Raw genomic sequence first — 21,263 nt, 5'->3', positions numbered from 1 at the left:
ATCAAGAAAACTATAAAACTTGATTGATAGACATAAAAATGACTTACCTAGATATAGAGAATATTTGATTATTAGAAAGATATTAAATATTCCATTTTCCCAAACAAGAGGATTGAATGGTTGTAAGGATATAAAATCTTTCCAAATTAATTCATAGGTTTATGCAACTCCAGTCAGAATTCCAGTGGGATTTCCTGAAATGCATTTGGAAAAGTTAAACTGGTGAAAATAGCCAAGAATTTTTTGTTACAAAAAAAAAAAAAAGTTATGAAGAGAAACTCCTGCTACCAATCACTAAAATACAGTATGCAATTACAGTAATAAAAATAATGTGGTACCAGCAGAAGTAACAGACATTAATGGAACAGAATAGAGAATGAGACTTGAAACCCTAATTTAGGAAGTGATGCAACTTATCATAAATCACAAATCCAGGAGGACAGAACGGCATATGCAACAAATGAGAATAGGGTAATTGGTCAATTTCATGGGGGAAAAATGGTGACCTGATTAGATTATCACTATTCCTTACCACAGAACAAATGACAGATGGCTTAAAGAGTTAAATATTAAAAGTGAAACCATGAAAGAATAAAGAAATTGTGAGAAGTATTTGTGACCCTAGAATGGAGATATATTTTCAAAGCATTAAAAAGTCACAAACAAAAATACTAATATATTTGATTATATAAAAACTGAAAACTTTTGTTCATCAGAAAATAAAAACACTGCCAAGTTAAAAAGCACGTGATAGTCTTGGAGAAAATGAATGAATATGACAAAGGTGTAATATCCTTAATGAGTAAAAGAGCTCTTAAAATTAATTGGAAAGCCACTAGCACACCCCACTGTAGCTACACTACATTCCTATCACAGTCTGTACATATCACAGTGCTAAATCATTTTATACTCATAATGCAGTTCAGATGACACAAGACAGTATTAGAAATTCAGATCTTATTTTCCATTCACATATTCTTTGTCCAAAGGCAGTTTAAGGAAACTAACACATTACATTATGCTATAAATACTTCAGAACAGTTTGTCCACATTGACACTTCCATTTCCTAAAATGAAACCCTCGCTGGCCCACAGAGGGAGAAAAAAAAAAGGCTAGCTTTGTTAACCAGTTTTATTTCAACAAGCACATCCACATGGTAAGAACTTCCTCTGATGAGTCATCCACAGTTGTCAAACACCAACTTTCCTTTGTTTGGCCCATGCAGAAATCAGGTCTGTGGAAGCACAGCTCCAGAGTCTGAATCATTTAATTGTGTTTTATTCATATCTGAATTTGCATCTGTCACAAACCCAATGTATCCACCGTGAAAAATTGCATCCTTCAAATATTACTGAACAAAAAATCCCTATTCAAATAGGTCTGTTCTGTCTAGATTGCCTGTGAAATTTCTGAGGAATGTTGTGGGCTCTGTTTCCTGTACCAAATTGTTGAGTTATCACACATCACTGGATTCTACCCAAAGTGTGCTGGGTAGGCATATTATATTCAGACAGGATACCAGTTGTCTTTACCATTCATAAAGGAAAAAGAAAAGATTACTCCTGCTCCCTGTCATAAGATATAAACTAAGAGGTAGGTGAAAAATGTGTGTGTACCCATGGTTTTTTTAATGTGTCCTTGATTCTTGTCTTCACCAAGGTTTGAGTTTTATTCAGTCATAGCTTTGTTATACACTTTCTTGTCACCCTGTACTTGTTCAAAACTAAGGACTGTAGTCAAGACTCAGATCCTGCCCTGGGATATGGTGCCATCTTAGCTTATTTGGAAAGAAAAAAAAATCTTTAGAGATACAATCATATCCATTTGTATATAAAAAGAGAAAAGAATGGAAGCGATGCTGTGTATTTTATTTTCATCTATTTACTCTATTTTCCAAATTTTCTACAATGCATATATATTTTATAATCAAAATAATCTGTTACTTTTTAAATTTTTTATTTTGAATTTTTGTGGCTACATAGTAGATATATATGGTGTACATGAGATGTTTTGATACAGGCATGCAATCATTTGCTATTTTTGACAGTACCCATGATGTATCATTCAGCATATAAATTCAGTAGATAAGCTTTTTGAAAAACTTAAACTTGCAGTTGGGCCAGTAAAATTTTATTCTGATAAAATAAATGCTAGCTTTTGTTGATTAATCATCACACTAAACTCTCAATACTAGACACTGGTAGACAACATCACTGACATTCAAGGGCCAGAGCCCTTATTTATATGTTGAGCACATTATAATTTTTTAAGGAAAAAATGAGAAAATCAGTCTTTCAGTGTTTGGACTATTTTTAACCCATGATTGAATCCAATTTGAGAATATTTTTAGATCATTTGTAATGCTCTATGACTGATACTTTTGGTTCCATTTTGAGCAAACCTTCTTTTTTTTAAAGAAGCCACTTCAGCCAATAGACACTTCCATTTCAGAAAAATGTCTAGTGATTATTTTCCCCCAAAGGCAACGTGAAAACCTTCAGCCTCAGAAAGATGTCATTTTGTTGACATCCAGCTGATGTCAATATTAGAGTTTTTGCAAGAGAAAGATGTGTGAGCATAGAGGTGATGATAATTATATACTCAAAGACGCACCCACAACAGAGCCCATAAGACTGCCTTTGGCAAAAAAATGTTGTGTTGAAGACAAAACCAGTGGATTCAGAGGTTAAAAGTAAGAAGTGGTTTTGAGAGCCACATTTTGGTTACCGTAATGTATGTAGTATGTGCTGGTTGAAATGTCTCTATTAAACAGACTTACTTTTGTATTTTCTAATTTTTATTCCTTGTGTCAATATTGTTTTGAAGTCAGCCTATCATGAGAGAAAACTTGATTCACTTAGCTAGTTCGTTTTCAGAGGTGTGTGTTACTGATTAATGTAGCACTCTCTCTTGTTACACCTACATAGCACTTGAGAATCATTCTCAACCCAGCTTACAGCCTATCACTACCAACCAAATTGGATGAAATCTCCTTGTCATCCTATATGTGTAGGTAGCTCCCCCCAGTGACCCCCTAGTTGTGGTTGCCTCCTTAGATCCAGCACTTCCTGCAGACTATTAATTTAACCCTGTGGACCTAACCATAGGCAATGCTCTTTCCCTGCCAAAGAGGCAAGATGCATACAGTTTTACAAAGTCATTTACTGAGAGAGAGAAATAACATCTTGAATTGTGGTATGAAGAGGGGACTGCCCCCAGTCTAGTCCCTTATTACACAGTAGCAGTGAGTTATTAGGAAAAAATAGAATAAAACCTGTCTGTCTGGACCACTTTCATTCTGATTGTTTTGAGGTATGCTTATTTGATTTTTTTAAACAGCCTGCCCCACTGAAATAACAAAGAACCTAATTTTTAAAAAAAATTCTGTCTTCTACAGCCTCTTGTTCTGAGTCTCCTGGATAGGGTGACCAACCATCCCGGTTTGCCTGGGACGGAGAGGTTTCCCAGGACACAGCATTTTCAGTACTGAAACTGAGACAATCTTGGGCAAACTGGGCTTGTTGGTTACCCTATTCCTGGGCCCTCTCCTACCCAAATGACCAGGTATTGAAGAACAACAGTGCTGAGGTTCCCACTCATGAACGAATTCCCTGGTAAAGCTTTGCCTTCTCTCCCAGGAAGACACAGTATAAAGCAAGACTAGGAGTTGTGAGACAGAATAAGTTTATTACGGGGTATGGTGAGGTTCTAATTTGGTTGAGTGATATCTGTAGTTCAGAGTTCTGCTGCAGAGTGAAGGCAATTGATAAGCCCTGAGCCCAGTTAATAATCAAAGCCTCACTAATTAATCAATGGCACTAATGTTGCCAGGTGTCCCTGATCGTCTCTAATCTTCTATTCTGTCTTCACACCACACCATCACCCTTGCTCCAAGTGACCTCCCAGCATGTCGTCATTAAAGTTTTTCAATGCTAAGCCCAATTTAAAGTATAGTGAGTATTACAGCTAGAATTTCCACAAGGGAGCAGGAGGATTATCCAAGCTCTGTGGTTATATGAAGAGATAGAAGACAGTATTCCCCGGAGTGTTGAGCCTGCGATATCTGACTATTAAAGAAGCCCAGGGGGACAGGGGTGATTCCATGGGGGCACCATATCCTTGACTTGCCTCCAATTTGTTAATAACACTAATATAAAGTTTTTATCCTTGCAAATTGTAGCTTCCTAAGTTTGACTCAGATTTATTTTCCTCTTTCTAAAACTTTCTTTCAGTTGCAAAGTTATTCAGTACTTGCTAGTCGCCTGACTTCACAGTTAGAGTGAGAATTAAAATGCAATAATGTTTTAAGAACCCAGCCCTTAGAAAGTGCTAAATATATCATCGTTTCTTTCCCAGCCTTAACAATCCCCCTGAACAGTGTGATTGGAGAGCGAGAGATAAGGGAGGCTTTGGAAGGGAAATAAATAAATAAATCATGTAATTTGGCAAGAAAAAATACCCAAAAGTATGTAAAATGAAGAGTTGGATCCTAGTCACAGAAAGACAAATCACATTCATTGCTGCTATAGTGGGCAAGGATGTGCCAGCCCAGCTTTTTATTTTTAAAATTATGGAAGGTATACTGTATTCAGTAATAGGAGGAAGGATGTGTTACTGACAGAATGTTTGTGTCCCTTCCAAAATTCTTACGTTGAAGCCCTAACCCCCATTGTGATGCTATTTGGAGATGGGGCTTCTGGGAGATTGTTAGGGTTAAATGAGGTCGTGAGGATGGAACTCCCATGATTGTATTAGTGCCATTATAAGAAGAGACACCAAAGAACATGCCCTCTCTCTAGCCACATGAGTACATAGCAAGAAAGTAGGTACAAGCCAGGAAGAGGGATCTTACCAGAAGCCTAAATTGTTGAGTTACCATGCTGGCACCCTGATCTCAGGCTTTCCACTGTCCAGACCCACAAGAAAATTAATTTCTGTTGTGTAAGCCACCCAGATTGCAGTACTCTGTTATTGCAGCCTGAGCAGACTAAGGCAGGAAGAGATGACATGGAGAAAATAGAAATGAAATTCTTTGAATATTTAAGAGAAATAATTATTTCTTGCAAATGGGAGATACTCATTCAATTTTTGTCAGTGATTAGAGATGACTTTTTCATCTCAACGACCACTTAGTCTTCTTTTAGTCATATGTAAAATTGACTCAGTAAATATATTAATTTATGAGTTTTGTAATGTTTCAGAAATCTGAAGTAGTTTGGTGAGTTCTAGTTTAATTTTGATCCTCAATTTTGAGTTGAAAAATGGTAGGGTTTGTCTCTCTGCTCTCCCTCTCTTTCTTTCTCTCCCTCTCTCTCTAGAGGAAGTTACTCATAGTCTAGTAAATATGAGCCCTCTGTGGATAAATAAATTATTCACATCTGGTAACAAGGAAAAATTAATTCAGCTATTTATTTTTAAGGAAATTACCAGACTCATAGTCCCTCCTATGGACAGTGATGCCAGCACACACTCTAACTTGTGTTAGAGACACAAGTCTTTCCTCTAAGTGGCACCTCCCTTCCCTGGCAGAGGGTTTTTCCTATCAGTCTCAGTCTCTGTGACGGAACTTCGTCTCAGATTCTTCTTTCTGCCACAGTCTTTCCTTCTCATTACTTGGGCTTTAAATTGTTTTTTTCTGTGCTCTTTCCTACCAGCCCTTCTCCCTTTCTGGACCAGTTTTACTTCTTCAAGTGCGTCTTTCCCCTCCCCACCCTCCTTAATCCTATACTGTTTTGCCTTTGCTACACTTTTTTTCAACACTTCTCTTTCTTTGTCTTCCAAGGAGACCATCCCTAGCCTGCATACCTGGCTGAAGCAAGCACTGGAGGGCAAAGTTCCTCCTGCTTCTGTGAAGGTTTTTGCAAGGTTTTGGATATAGGAGAATAATTGTCAGCCAGCCCCAGTTTTTAAATACACATTATTTGCAGGCAGATATTGTCTGGTGCCACAGACAGATTAAAGCATAAACAGATACAACAATATAAATTGGATTTGGAATTGGCTCTTGGTGTGTATACATCTAATCATATATACATATCTCTGCAGATACACCTCCTTGCACTTGAGTTACCCAGAGATGAACCAAGAAAGTGAATTTTGAGACAGGAGGAGCTGAAGTTGAAGGGAAGAAGGGACAGAAATCCTTCTTGCGGGGAGGAGCAATAACCACTCAGCATGTATTAATTGAGTTCCAATTATAGCCAAACTGGGCAGTAAATTAAGTACTCTGAATACAGAATCAAGTAAGGGTTGGCCGTGTCCTCAGAGAACTTCCAGTTTGTGTGTAGAGACCAACAGGTAAACAAGTATAATAGAGTGCATTAGTATTAAAGTAGGGAATGAAGAGGTGAGATGAACAGATCATATACATTCAGTATATGGCAAGAGGCAATGTTGTCGGGTTTTTTCCTTCTGATTTTAAAACTAATTAACACGCATAAAATGCAGTATAGAAAAGTAGAAAAATGCAGAAAACAAATCATTCATCATCTCACCATCCAAAGTGAAGCATAAGATAATAGTTTCATACCAGTCCCTTTTTTTTTTTTTTTTTTGCATGCATAGACATTTTTGGTTTATTATTTAACCCTAATCTGATAAATCAGGTGTTTGGAAAGATTCAGATCATAACAATAGATTATCAAAACTTGCGAAGCACATGTCTCCAGACAAGTACTTGATTGAATATATGGTAAAATGTTTGTCACTGTACTTTAATACCATGTGCTGAAGCCTTTCATATATGTAGACCCAACAGTTTTCCTAGCAGTTTTTTTTTTATTTATTTTTGTGTGTGTGTGGATGGGTTCCAAATTCTTAGCAGTTTTTTTACCCTCCTCCTGAATCTGTAATGTTTGCTTGGAAATATAATTTCTTAACCAACTTTTTTAACAGCTCTATCAAAATATAATTGATAAAACCACACAATTCACCAATATAAATAGTACAATTCAGTGTTTTTTTCAGTTTAGCATATTCACAGAGTTGTGCCACTATCACCACAATCAATTTTAGAACATTTTTATCTCCCCAAAAAGAAACACCATACCCATTAGCAATCTGTCTTGGTCAGCTTGGGTTGCTAACAAAATACCATGAACTGGATTGGCTTATAAACAACAAAAAGTTATTCCTCATAGTTCTGGAGGCTGGGAAGTCCAAGATCAGAGCCAGTATCTGGAGAGGGTTCATTTCCTCATTCATTGATGATCGTTATCTTGCTGTGTCTTCATATGACAAAAGGGACAAGGGAGCCTTCCAGGGTCTCTGTTATAAGGGCACTAATCCCTCTCTTGACATAATTACCTCCCAAAGGCCCCCAGTTCCTAATGCCATCACCTTAGGGATTAAGATTTCAACACAGGAAATTTTCAGGGGCATAGACCTTCAGTCTGCTAACAGTGTTCCCTCAAATCCCCTAGTCCCAGGCAACAACCAGTCTACTTTCTGATCCTATAAATTTACATTGTCTATATAAATGGAATCATATTATGTGTGGTCGTTTGTGACTGGCTGCTTTTACTGAGCATAATGGTTTCAAGGGTCCCCCATGTTGTCTCAGTACTTCATTCTTTTTATGACTCACTGCTACTCCTTTATAAGTCCATACCACATTCTGTTTATCCATTTATCAGTTGATGGACATTTGGATTGTTGCCACTTCTTGGCTATTATGAATAATGCTGCTATGAACATTCATGTACAAGTTTTTATGTGAACCTGCATGTTAATGCTCTTGGGTATATACAGTTAGGTATGCCTAACTACCTTTTTGGAGATTATTCATTCCCAAATTTCAGTGAAATGTTTTACATAATTTTATTATAAAAGGAAAATATTTAAAACTAAGTCAGTTACCTTCTAATCTCCTCTCCCCACCACCTCCATCTATCTCATTCTGCCAGACTTTACTAATAATATAATACAAACTTAAAATCATGCTTCTTCTTTCAAATCATGTTCAGACTTCCATCAAGTTCTGATCATCTTCTTCTAAATGTCTGCATCTCTAGCCATTTCCTTGTCCCACCAAGTTGAGGCCCTTGTCGTCTTACTTGTACAGTGACTTCCCAGTTGACCTCCTTGGCTTGGTTTCCATCCCTTCTTATTGACTCAGTGAACCCCTGCCAAATTAGTCTTTCTTAAACACTTCTTCTGTATTGCTGTTCATTGAAGTCAGACAGATCAGCTTAGCCACATACTCATCTGTGTTTCCTTAGATGTTACTTTACTTCTCATCTGTAAAAGAAGGTTAATCAAACCACCTCCTAACATTCTATTAAGATGAAATGATGACCACGACTTCTGTCTCCCACTGGTAAAATGAGGTAAACTTCTACTCAGTGATTCTGCATCTGTATATCTTGTCTCCTTGTCTCCTGTTATGAATGTATAAATATATATTATATATCATATGACTATTACATTATATATATTACATACATTATAATTATATACTTTATAATTTATATTTTATATATGTATTTCTTAGTATCTCCCAGCACCAATTACAACCATATGTACTTAGTGGGTGATCAGTCAATTAGTGTGTACTAAGTAGATCAGTTCATTGATTTTCTGCTTAATCCACTTATTTGAATAGATGGTAATTGCAAGGTGATAAGTTAACAATTTTAACTTAACTGATAACAACTCTAGAATGGAATATGGGAATGAGTATAAAATAATAGATATTATCCAGTAATATTTTTTGAAAGATCACTTTATGAACATGGAAAATTCCTCCACTAATCAAGAAAAATAGCCGTCAAGGCATAGCTGCAGGTCAAATACAGGTTACAAAGGTGTTCTATAGGTTAACCCATGACTTCTTTGTCTTTTGAGTACAATGAAAGTATTGTAACTAAGTGAAATTTTTCATCCCCCATTATGCATGAATCATTTCCTTTCTATAACAGACATACCAGTATACGCTTCTCATCTGTTAAAAAACACACCCAACTTCTAAATGTTGTTTGCCACTGTTACTGAGATTACAAATGATACTATGCATTTTTTTAGTTGTTTGTTTAAAAAGGCATATAATCTGAAACTTAGTCCCCTTGGTAATTTGACCTGAGAAAATTTATTTCATTGATAGGCTTGAATACTTGGTGAGGGTTTTTTTTTGTCTTTTTCTTTTTTTTTTTTTTTTTGCAAAACTGCATACAGGAAGTGATATTGCCAATTCAGAATTAATTCATCTTAATTGAAAAATGTGGCATTCATCCTTTAGAAAATTCTTTTCTTGATAAAGTTGTAAGATCTGTAACATGTAAGCAATATATAGTGACCCCAGAGGAAAGACTGTTAGACTTAAATGTGACTTAGACCTCACCACATAGTGGCAAATGGTTCCTTCCTTTCTAGTTCACCATTTGAAATACTTTACGTGATTATCTGGGTATAATATTGGCCAGGAAGAAGAGAGATGTCTCTCTCTCTCTCTCTCTCTCTCTGTCTCTCTCTCTCTCTCTCTCTGTCTCTCTCTCTCTCTCTCTGTCTCTCTCTCTCTCTCTCTGTGTGTGTGTGTGTGTGTGTGTGTGTGTGTGTGTGTTGTTACCACTTAATTGTAACTCTGCTATAAGCTGGGCATGCTAGTAGCTGAGATATATTCATAATCTCACTTAGTTGATCCTATGAGGTAAGTGTCATTATTTCCATTTTACAAATGAAGTAACTAAGTCAAAGAAATTAAGAGACTTTCCTAAGATCATATAGGAAGAAACAGCTAAATAGAGATTCACTCCCAGGACAGTCCATCACCAAATAGGCCCTTTCCCCAATCAAAAAAAATTCTTGAAAAATCAACATGTTAACTAAAAAGAAGGAAAAGGAGAGGGGAATATTGTGCCCTTAATTAACTCGTGTAACATCTCCAGTAGTCAGTTTCCTCATCTGAAAATAGGGATGATTATACTACTACATTTCTCCTGGAATTTTTGTGAGAATTAAAGTGAGATTATGTTTGGGGCACTTGGCATTAGGCCAGATACAACATTCATGCTCAATAAATTATAGTTGTTAAGATTCCATTTTTTGCCTTTTTTTGGAAGTTTTAGAAAAAATTTGGACTTCTCACCTTGTCATCTTTTAAGACCTGTCAAGATGTCTTTTAGAACCCAACTGCATGATTCTTTATGAATTTGACTGCATTAGTGATGTGCGGGTGGCTTATATTAGTTTTAGAGGACTGCCACAACAGACTGGATTGCTTAAACAACAAAAGCTTATTTTCTCATAGTTCTGAAGGCTGGAAGTCCAAGATGAAGGTGTCAGCAGGTTTGGTTTCTTCCGAGGGCTCTCTTTTAGGCTTAGCTTCTCATGGTTCTCACATGTTTATTTCTCTGTGTGCATGTGCATCCCAATATCTCTTTGTGTCCAAATGTCTTCTTCTCAAGGAAAACAGTCAGATCATATTAGAGCCCACCCTGTCTTATTTAACTTACTTGTTTAAAGGTTCTATATCCAAATACAGTTAAATTTGGAGATCTTGGGAGTTGGGCTTCAACATGAATTTGGGGGAAAAAAATTCAACCCATCACCTTGCCATAAGTAAATTCTTTTCCACTGCATTTGGAAATAATTATTTTCAGGAATAGTAACATGAATAGAAAGTATGGTTGAGAAACATTAAGGTGTATTCTAACCACTGAAATGCTATGACTGCAGGATTCTCCATATATGGCCATATATAGTGAGTTCATTTATTGTGCACAGAAAATATTTAAGAGTTCAAGATTAAGGCTCTATAATTTGATATGTAATATAAAAAGAAATATCACACCTGATAATAGACTACAAATATTTTTAATACATTAAGTGTTGAAAATTACCTGTTTATGGCATTTGTTGAGGAAGGAATTAAGGAACGTTTACTTGTACCATAGGTGTATGCAAAATCAAATAAAATGTTTAGTAACTGCATCTGTCAGAGTAAAGCTGTATGGCAGGGATTTATAGGGAAACCTAGAGAAGTCTCCTCCCTCAAGGGGCTACTTGATCTTCTTGGGGAAATGCCAGAAATGTCACAAAATGACCTTTTTTAATTGCCAGTTAAATGCTCAATGTAGACAAGGAAGGCTGTGTGTTCGAAGCAGACAATTGCTTCTAAAGTCCAGAGTTAAGATTTAGAATGTGTAATAGTTAGCTGCCATAATATTGGAAGGAAGAAAAATGGTATAATTAGAAATATAGATCCAGAGGTGGTTCACTGCAGCATTGAGGACAAATGAAAGGAGAGAGACCCGTGAGGAAGTACTCTGATAGCAGAGTAGTATGGAAAGAGTGCTCTGAGAAATTTCAAAGAATCCTACCTATTTATGGTTCGAGACTAGGATGGTGGTATGTTCCACCTTGTCACGAAGTTAAGCAGATCTTTGAAACCTGGAACTGAATTTGATGGTAGCACTGTTGTTACAATGACTGCAAATAGAATGCCCGTGATTGTAAAACATGGAATTTATCTACCACCAGGTATTCATGGGAGATCCTCATCCATAAGTGAAATTCAGGGAAAACCTTCACTTACCAAAGGAAAAATGTCTCCATTTTTTTATTTCTTCCCAACCCATAAAGAATATTTTGCTTCCTGTTAAACAATGATAATGACAAATATGATTGAAATGTAATCTGAGAACATTTCTTGTTTAAAATGTGTCTTTATTCTTTTAGGCCTCTTTTTCGTGGAAGTTCAGATGTTGATCAACTAGGAAAAATCTTGGAGTAAGTAATAACTGTAATTTTACATCAGTGTCTATAGCATTAAAACATTTACAGTGACTTTCCTCTGACATGCATATCAAGTGTTTATCTCTTGTCTTTCTTACTTCAAGCAGCTGCTGCAGACAGTGTTACTATTTGTGTGGTGAGTGGAGACATGGTAGAAGTGCCGTTTTATGCAGAGCCCTAACTGCTCTGCTCTGGAAGCTTGTATGTTGCTTGTGTGGATCTTTTTGCTGCTCCTCTTTCTTCATGTGGCTGAGCTCCAGTTCTTTAGTTCAAATACATTCTCTGCTTGTGGTCATTTCAAATGCACCCACCATCAGAGATGGGGTGCCTGGTGGCGAAGTACCCATCCTTGTCCAGTGAGCTTCCTGTCCCCATTGAGTATCCTTGGTCACCCAGGTTGGTTCTGCGTTGTTTTATTTTGTTTTCCTGGGCAAAGGATGGTATGCTACACATCTCATTTTTCTTCAGAGCACCAAAATAGAAAATGAGAACCCTAAGTCTTTGGCAAAATAACTCTGCAACTTTGAGAAAGTCATGTAACACACCCCATGAAAGGCTTACACAGTGCCTGGCACATAGTAAGCGCTTTAAAAGTTATCTATTACTGTTGTTATTAGAATTCATCATTGGTGGCGGGCGCCTGTAGTCCCAGCTACTCGGGAGGCTGAGGCAGGAGAATGATGTAAACCCGGGAGGCAGAGCTTACAGTGAGCCGAGATCGCACCACTGCACTCCAGCCTGGGCGACAGAGCGAGACTCTGTCTCAAAAAAAAAGAAAAAAAAAGAATTAATCATTAATTATTTAACCTTTTGGTTCCTTAACTTCATCTGAGAAATGAAACTCTGACTTAAATTCTCTATAAGATCGTAAATAAAATAAAAAAATAAAAAAATAATTCTCTATAAGATCGTTTCTTGTGCTCAAATTCTTGGGTTTCAGTTACATAGCTCCTTGATGATTTACATAGTTTCATTTGTGTCTGCATGTTCATGCATGTGAGGGCATGTATGCATTCATGTTTCTAGAATGTAACTGGGGCGCTTCTTCTCACAAAGCACGCAGTGTGGCATCCTTTTTTGGGTTTTTGGGCTTGCAAGGCCCGTCCGAATTGGAGTGGAGTAGGAAGAAAAGTGGGAGTTCTAGACCAAAAATAGCCCTGATCTTTGGTCTGTGACATTTTATAGGAATCCCAGTGATTTTTATGAAATTCGAAGTCTGTAAGACTGCAAAAAAAAGCACCCCTAAAGAATAGATTTTCATACCAGCACTGTCTACTCAAGCATGACTACTTAAAACAGTTAATAAAACTGGAACCTGATGTTGTGCTTTTAGTGACTGGAAGCAGCTAGACTTCTGTTAGTGCCAGTGCCACTGCTGAGTCAGAACATAGTAGCTTAAGGCCTGAATAACATTTGCTAGCTTTTTATGCCTGTGGGCTTCCTGGGTCCAGGGCAGCTGATGCTACTGCTCCTACTACTGACCACTCCATATACAGTAGATAAATTCAACACAAAGCCTTCATGTTACCCCTGCTTCTGAATGGCAAGTTCTTTAATCAGTCAGTGATGAACTCCCATCTATTTTCCCCATGACTGTTGAATATATTTTGTGTTCATGTGATCTTAAAGAGGAATCTGGGGAACTCAGACATACTAATGACCTTCTGTTAAAAGGAAAGAGAATCTTGACTGAAGTCAGCTTGCCAGGCCTTGAAGGTCATCACCTTCTTTCCCTTATTTATACTACCTGACAGTTGTGTCTACCTCCAGCACTGATGTCTGCAATCTTGTTAACATTGTTAGTACCCCCTTAGTACATGAAGCCAGTGAAATGGACCAGAAGGAACATTTGACCGGCATGTTTGACCTGCTTCCAAGGAAAAGCCAGTTCTACTTTTGGCAAAGTCCTGATAATCGTAGGTTGCCAACAGAAAAGAAGCTGTAGAGTTCTATGGTTTGTGCCTTTAGATTTTACTCTGTGGTTTCTGGCATTGTTTCATCAAAATTATGTTCTGTTTCCTCTGAATGGATTACCTTGCCAGAGAAGAGGGACAATGCTGCACCCTAGTGTCGCTGCTGAAGTACTTGAAAAAATATTTCTGTCTCCACCATCACTGCCATTTATAGATTTTGTGCCCTGTCAGGCTTGCCAGTATAAATGTCAACTTTTAAGACTTATATTCAGCTGTCCAAATAGCGGAATTAAATGCAAGCATTTTTTAATGGTCCTATCAGAATTTCACAACACATGTATATGGGCCATAAAAGTTTATATTGAACATGAAACTGAATTTTTTTTAAGGAAAGCCATATTCACATCCTCTTTTTTTTTTTTTCTTTGGAGACAAGATCTTGCTCTGTTGTCCCAGCTGGAGTGCAGTGACACGATCTTGGCTCACTGAAGCCTTGGCCTCCCAAGCTCAAGTAATCCTCCTGTCTAAGCCTCCCAAGTAGCTGGGACTACAGGCACAGGACACCGTGCCCAGCTAATGTTTATATTTTTTATAGAGACCGGGTCTCACCATGTTGCCCAGGCTGGTCTTGAACTCCTGGGCTCAAGTGGTCCACTTGTCTCGCCTTCCAAAATGCTGGGATTGCAGCCACCCCACCTGGCCCATGTTCACATACTGTTAAAGGGAAGAACATTCTGTGTTTAGGAAGATTTAAGCCTTCAAGTAATAGCAAGTATTAAAAGTGAAACAATAGTTTTAGCCTCTGACATCTCAGAGCATTTTAAAAAACAATGTCATAGCTAAATGAAAATAAAATACTGGAATAGAGAGAACAGAACTCACTCTGGGCTCTGTGAATGAGCGCGCTGTGACTTTGGCAGTTCATTTTACGTCTCATTTTCAGTTTCCCCATCTATAAGATGAGACTAATAACACCTGACTTATATGTCTTAGGAGATTGTTACAGGAATCAGAGGAGGTGATAGACTTAAAAAGTTTTATATATATAAATTGTTATGTGTTTGTTTAAAATTTTATATAAAATTATATAAAGTTATGTGTACATGTACATGCATACATACAGAGATGTCCTGTTTCTCTGAAGGCTTTTGGCATTCAGTTGATCATATACTTGCAAGATTTAACTCAGTGTAGATATATTCGAAGCCACAAATAAAAACATTTTAAATATTTCTAGGAGTTATTAATGTAATCAATTTCTAGGTGACTGGTGAATATACACAAAAATATTGATATACATAGACCTGAAAACTAAAAAAGAATGAAAGGAAATTTTAAAAGATCTCTAACAAACATTCTTCATTCCCTCCTCTGCCCTGTCCCGTCATATCCAGACACTTACTTACACATGCATTTCTTTTCATAATTAATAGTGGTATTTTTGGTTTTTTTTTTTTTTTTTTATTATACTTTAAGTTCTAGGGTACATGTGCATGACGTTTATATCATGTATAACTCCCCCATGCAATCCCTCCCTCCTCCCCCCTCCCCATGATAGGCCCCAGTGTGTGATGTTCCCCTTCCCGAGTCCAAGTGATCTCATTGTTCAGTTCCCACCTATGAGTGAGAACATGCGGTGTTTGGTTTTCTCTTCTTGTGATAGTTTGCTAAGAATGATGGTTTCCAGCTGCATCCATGTCCCTACAAAGGATGCAAACTCATCCTTTTTTATGGCTGCATAGTATTCCATGGTGTATATGTGCCACATTTTCTTAATCCAGTCTGTCACAGATGGACATTTGGGTTGATTCCAAGTCTTTGCTATTGTGAATAGTGCCGCAATAAACATACGTGTGCATGTGTCTTTGTAGTAGAGTAATTTATAATCCTTTGGGTATATACCAGTAGTGGGATGGCTGGGTCATATGGTACATCTAGTTCTAGATCCTTGAGGAAACGCCATACTGTTTTCCATAATGGTTGAACTAGTTTACAATCCCACCAACAGTGTAAAAGTGTTCCTATTTCTCCACATCCTCTCCAACACCTGTTGTTTCCTGACTTCTTAATGATTGCCATTCTAACTGGTGTGAGATGGTATCTCATTGTAGTTTTGATTTGCATTTCTCTGATGGCGAGTGATGACGAGCATTTTTTCATGTGTCTGTTGGCTGTATGGATGTCTTCTTTTGAGAAATGTCTGTTCATATCCTTTCCCCACTTTTTGATGGGGTTGTTTGTTTTTTTCTTGTATATTGTTTGAGTTCTTTGTAGATTCTGGATATTAGCCCTTTGTCAGATGAGTAGGTTGCAAAAATTTTTTCCCATTCTGTAGGTTGCCTGTTCACTCTGATGGTAGTTTCTTTAGCTGTGCAAAAGCTCTTTAGTTTAATTAGATCCCATGTGTCAATTTTTGCTTTTGCTGCCGTTGCTTTTGGTGTTTTAGACATGAAGTCCTTGCCCATGCCTATGTCCTGAATGGTACTACCTAGATTTTCTTCTAGGGTTTTTATGGTATTAGGTCTAACATTTAAGTCTCTAATCCATCTTGAATTAATTTTCGTATAAGGGGTAAGGAAAGGATCCAGTTTCAGCTTTCTACTTATGGCTAGCCAATTTTCCCAGCACCATTTATTAAATAGGGAATCCTTTCCCCATTTCTTGTTTCTCTCAGGTTGTCAAAGATCAGATGGCTGTAGATGTGTGGTATTATTTCTGAGGACTCTGTTCTGTTCCATTGGTCTATATCTCTGTTGTGGTACCAGTACCATGCTGTTTTGGTTACTGTAGCCTTGTAGTATAGTTTGAAGTCAGGTAGCGTGACGCCTCCAGCTTTGTCCTTTTGACTTAGGATTGTCTTGGCAATGCGGGCTCTTTTTTGGTTCCATATGAACTTTAAAGCAGTTTTTTCCAATTCTGTGAAGAAAGTCATTGGTAGCTTGATGGGGATGGCATTAAATCTATAAATAACCTTGGGCAGTATGGCCATTTTCACGATATTGATTCTTCCTATCCATGAGCTTGGTATGTTCTTCCATTTGTTTGTGTCCTCTTTGATTTCACTGAGCAGTGGTTTGTAGTTCTCCTTGAAGAGGTCCTTTACATCCCTTGTAAGCTGGATTCCTAGGTATTTGATTCTCTTTGAAGCAATTGTGAATGGAAGTTCATTCCTGATTTGGCTCTCTGCTTGTCTGTTACTGGTGTATAAGAATGCTTGTGATTTTTGCACATTAATTTTGTATCCTGAGACTTTGCTGAAGTTGCTTATCAGCTTAAGGAGATTTTGGGCTGAGACGATGGGGTTTTCTAAATATACAATCATGTCATCTGCAAACAGGGACAATTTGACTTCTTCTTTTCCTAACTGGATACCCTTGATTTCTTTCTCTTGCCTGATTGCCCTAGCCAGAACTTCCAACACTATGTTGCATAGGAGTGGTGAGAGAGGGCATCCCTGTCTTGTGCCAGTTTTCAAAGGGAATTTTTCCAGTTTTTGCCCATTCAGTATGATATTAGCTGTGGGTTTGTCATAAATAGCTCTTATTATTTTGAGGTACGTTCCATCAATACCAAATTTATTGAGCGTTTTTAGCATAAAGGGCTGTTGAATTTTGTCAAAAGCCTTTTCTGCATCTATTGAGATAATTATGTGGTTCTTGTCTTTGGTTCTGTTTATATGCTGGATTACGTTTATTGATTTGCGAATGTTGAACCAGCCTTGCATCCCAGGGATGAAGCCCACTTGATCATGGTGGATAAGCTTTTTGATGTGCTGCTGAATCCGGTTTGCCAGTATTTTATTGAGGATTTTTGCATCGATGTTCATCAGGGATATTGGTCTAAAATTCTCTTTTTTTGTTGTGTCTCTGCCAGGCTTTGGTATCAGGATGATGTTGGCCTCATAAAAAGAGTTAGGGAGGATTCCCTCTTTTTCTATTGATTGAAATAGTTTCAGAAGGAATGGTACCAGCTCCTCCTTGTACCTCTGGTAGAATTCAGCTGTGAATCCATCTGGTCCTGGACTTTTTTTGGTGGGTAGGCTATTAATTGTTGCCTCAATTTCAGAGCCTGCTATTGGTCTATTCAGGGATTCAACTTCTTCCTGGTTTAGTCTTGGAAGAGTGTAAGTGTCCAGGAAATTATCCATTTCTTCTAGATTTTCTAGTTGATTTGCGTAGAGGCATTTATAGTATTCTCTGATGGTTGTTTGTATTTCTGTGGGGTCAGTGGTGATATCCCCTTTATCATTTTTTATTGCGTCTATTTGATTCTTCTCTCTTTTCTTCTTTATTAGTCTAGCTAGCGGTCTGTCAATTTTGTTGATCTTTTCAAAAAACCAACTCCTGGATTCATTGATTTTTTGGAGGGTTTTTTGTGTCTCTATCTCCTTCAGTTCTGCTCTGATCTTAGTTATTTCTTGCCTTCTGCTAGCTTTTGAATGTGTTTGCTCTTGCCTCTCTAGTTCTTTTAATTGTGATGTTAGAGTGTCAATTTTAGATCTCTCCTGCTTTCTCTTGTGGGCATTTAGTGCTATAAATTTCCCTCTACACACTGCTTTAAATGTGTCCCAGAGATTCTGGTATGTTGTATCTTTGTTCTCATTGGTTTCAAAGAACATCTTTATTTCTGCTTTCATTTCGTTATGTACCCAGTAGTCATTCAGGAGCAGGTTGTTCAGTTTCCATGTAGTTGAGCGGTTTTGATTGAGTTTCTTAGTCCTGAGTTCTAGTTTGATTGCACTGTGGTCTGAGAGACAGTTTGTTATAATTTCAGTTCTTGTACATTTGCTGAGGAGTGCTTTACTTCCAATTATGTGGTCAATTTTGGAATAAGTGCGATGTGGTGCTGAGAAGAATGTATATTCTGTTGATTTGGGGTGGAGAGTTCTATAGATGTCTATTAGGTCCGCTTGGTGCAGAGATGAGTTCAATTCCTGGATATCCTTGTTAACTTTCTGTCTGGTTGATCTGTCTAATGTTGACAGTGGAGTGTTGAAGTCTCCCATTATTATTGTATGGGAGTCTAAGTCTCTTTGTAGGTCTCTAAGGACTTGCTTTATGAATCTGGGTGCTCCTGTATTGGGTGCATATATATTTAGGAGAGTTAGCTCTTCCTGTTGAATTGATCCCTTTACCATTATGTAATGGCCTTCTTTGTCTCTTTTGATCTTTGATGGTTTAAAGTCTGTTTTATCAGAGACTAGGATTGCAACCCCTGCTTTTTTTTGTTCTCCATTTGCTTGGTAGATCTTCCTCCATCCCTTTATTTTGAGCCTATGTATGTCTCTGCATGTGAGATGGGTCTCCTGAATACAGCAGACTGATGGGTCTTGACTCTTTATCCAGTTTGCCAGTCTGTGTCTTTTAATTGGAGCATTTAGTCCATTGACATTTAAGGTTAATATTGTTATGTGTGAACTTGATCCTGTCATTATGATATTAACTGGTTATTTTGCTCGTTAGTTGATGCAGTTTCTTCCTAGCCTCGATGGTCTTTACATTTTGGCATGTTTTTGCAATGGCTGGTACCGGTTGTTCCTTTCCATGTTTAGGGCTTCCTTCAGGGTCTCTTGTAAGGCAGGCCTGGTGGTGACAAAATCTCTAAGCATTTGCTTATCTGTAAAGGATTTTATTTCTCCTTCACTGATGAAGCTTAGTTTGGCTGGATATGAAATTCTGGGTTTAAAATTCTTTTCTTTAAGAACGTTGAATATTGGCCCCCACTCTCTTCTGGCTTGTAGAGTTTCTGCCAAGAGGTCTGCTGTTATTCTGATGGGCTTCCCTTTGTGGGTAACCCGACCTTTCTCTCTGGCTGCCCTTAAGATTTTTTCCTTCATTTCAACTTTGGTGAATCTGGCAATTATGTGTCTTGGAGTTGCTCTTCTGGAGGAGTATCTTTGTGGCGTTCTCTGTATTTCCTGAATTTGAATGTTGGCCTGCCCTACTAGGTTGGGGAAGTTCTCCTGGATGATATCCTGAAGAGTGTTTTCCAACTTGGTTCCATTTTCCCCCTCACTTTCAGGCACCCCAATCAGACGTAGATTTGGTCTTTTTACATAATCCCATACTTCTTGCAGGCTTTGTTCATTTCTTTTTCTTCTTTTTTCTTTTGGTTTTCTCTTCTCGCTTCATTTCATTCATTTGATCCTCAATCGCTGATACTCTTTCCTCCAGTTGATCAAGTCGGTTACCGAAGCTTGTGCATTTGTCACGTATTTCTCGTGTCATGGTTTTCATCTCTGTCATTTCGTTTATGATCTTCTCTGCATTAATTAGTCTAGCTGTCAATTCTTCCACTTTTTTTTCAAGATTTTTAGTTTCTTTGCGCTGGGTACGTAATTCCTCCTTTAGCTCTGAGAGGTTTGATGGACTGAAGCCTTCTTCTCTCATCTCGTCAAAGTCATTCTCTGACCAGCTTTGATCCGTTGCTGGCGATGGGCTGCGCTCCTTTACAGGGGGAGATGCGCTCTTATTTTTTGAATTTCCAGCTTTTCTGCCCTGCTTCTTCCCCATCTTTGTGGTTTTATCTGTCTCTGGACTTTGATGATGGTGACGTACTGATGGGGTTTTGGTATAGGTGTCCTTCCTGTTTGATAGTTTTCCGTCTGACAGTCAGAAGGACTGTCTGTTGGTCTGTTAGAGATTGCTTGAGGTCCACTCCAGACCCTGTTTGCCTGGGTATCAGCAGCAGAGGTTGCCGAAGATAGAATATTGCTGAACAGCGAGTGTACCTGTCTGATTCTTTCTTTGAAAGTTTCCTCTCAGGGGTGACGCCACCCTGTGAGGTGTGGGGTATCAGACTGCCCCTAGTGGGGGATGTCTCCCAGCTAGGCTACTCAGGGGTCAGGGACCCACCTGAGCAGGCAGTCTGTCCGTTCTCAGATCTCAACCTCCGCGTTAGGAGATCCACGGCTCTCCCCAAAGCTGTCAGACAGAGTCGTTCGGGTCTGCAGCGGCCCCGCTCTTTCCCCTAATGGACTGCAGCTGTGCGCTGTCCGCAGCGGTAGAGTCTACAGAGACAGGCAGGCTTCCTTGAGCTGCTGTGAGCTCCACCCAGTTCGAGCTTCCCAGCGGCTTTGTTTACCTACTTAAGCCTCAGCAATGGCGGGCGCCCCTCCCCCAGCCTCGCTGCTGCCTTGCGGATAGATCGCCGCAGACGGCTGTGTTAGCAGTGAGGGAGGCTCCGTGGGCGTGGGACCCTCCCGGCCAGGTGTGGGATATATTCTCCTGGTGTGCCTGTTTCCTTAAAGCGCAGTATTGGGGTGGGAGTTACCCGATTTTCCAGGTGGTGTGTGTCTCAGTTCCCCTGGCTAGGAAAAGGGATTTCCTTCCCCCTTGCGCTTCCAGGTGAGGCGATGCCTCGCCCTGCTTCAGCTCACGCTGGTCAGGCTGCAGCAGCTGACCCGCACCGATTGTCCGGCACTCCCTAGAGAGATGACCCCAGTACCTCAGTTGAAAATGCAGAAATCACCGGTCTTCTGTGTCGCTCGCGCTGGGAGTTGGAGACTGGAGCTGTTCCTATTCGGCCATCTTGCTCCGCCCCCCGGTTTTTTTTTTTTAACTTCTATTGTAGGCTTTACTATTGAACAAATCTATATATTGTTCATTGTTATTTCTGTT

General features: G+C 38.6%; 1 protein-coding gene across 5 annotated transcripts in view; it reads left to right on the top strand.

Annotated features, from left to right (window-relative positions):
• CDK6 (cyclin dependent kinase 6) overlaps positions 1-21,263 on the top strand; it is a 241,400-nt gene that overhangs the window by 204,885 nt on the left and 15,252 nt on the right. For all 5 annotated transcript variants that reach the window (XM_033194393.1, XM_033194398.1, XM_033194395.1 and 2 more), the window contains one exon: positions 11,675-11,725. In XM_033194393.1, coding sequence (XP_033050284.1) covers positions 11,675-11,725 — 51 coding nt within the window. The remainder of the gene's footprint in view (positions 1-11,674; positions 11,726-21,263) is intronic.

Source organism: Trachypithecus francoisi, unplaced genomic scaffold (assembly GCF_009764315.1).
Source record: "Trachypithecus francoisi isolate TF-2019V2 unplaced genomic scaffold, Tfra_2.0 Lachesis_group4, whole genome shotgun sequence".
In the NCBI taxonomy this organism is placed as follows: Eukaryota; Metazoa; Chordata; class Mammalia; order Primates; family Cercopithecidae; genus Trachypithecus; species Trachypithecus francoisi.
The sequence above is the reverse complement of the archived record's forward strand: the minus strand, read 5'-3'. Positions and strand labels throughout refer to the sequence as shown.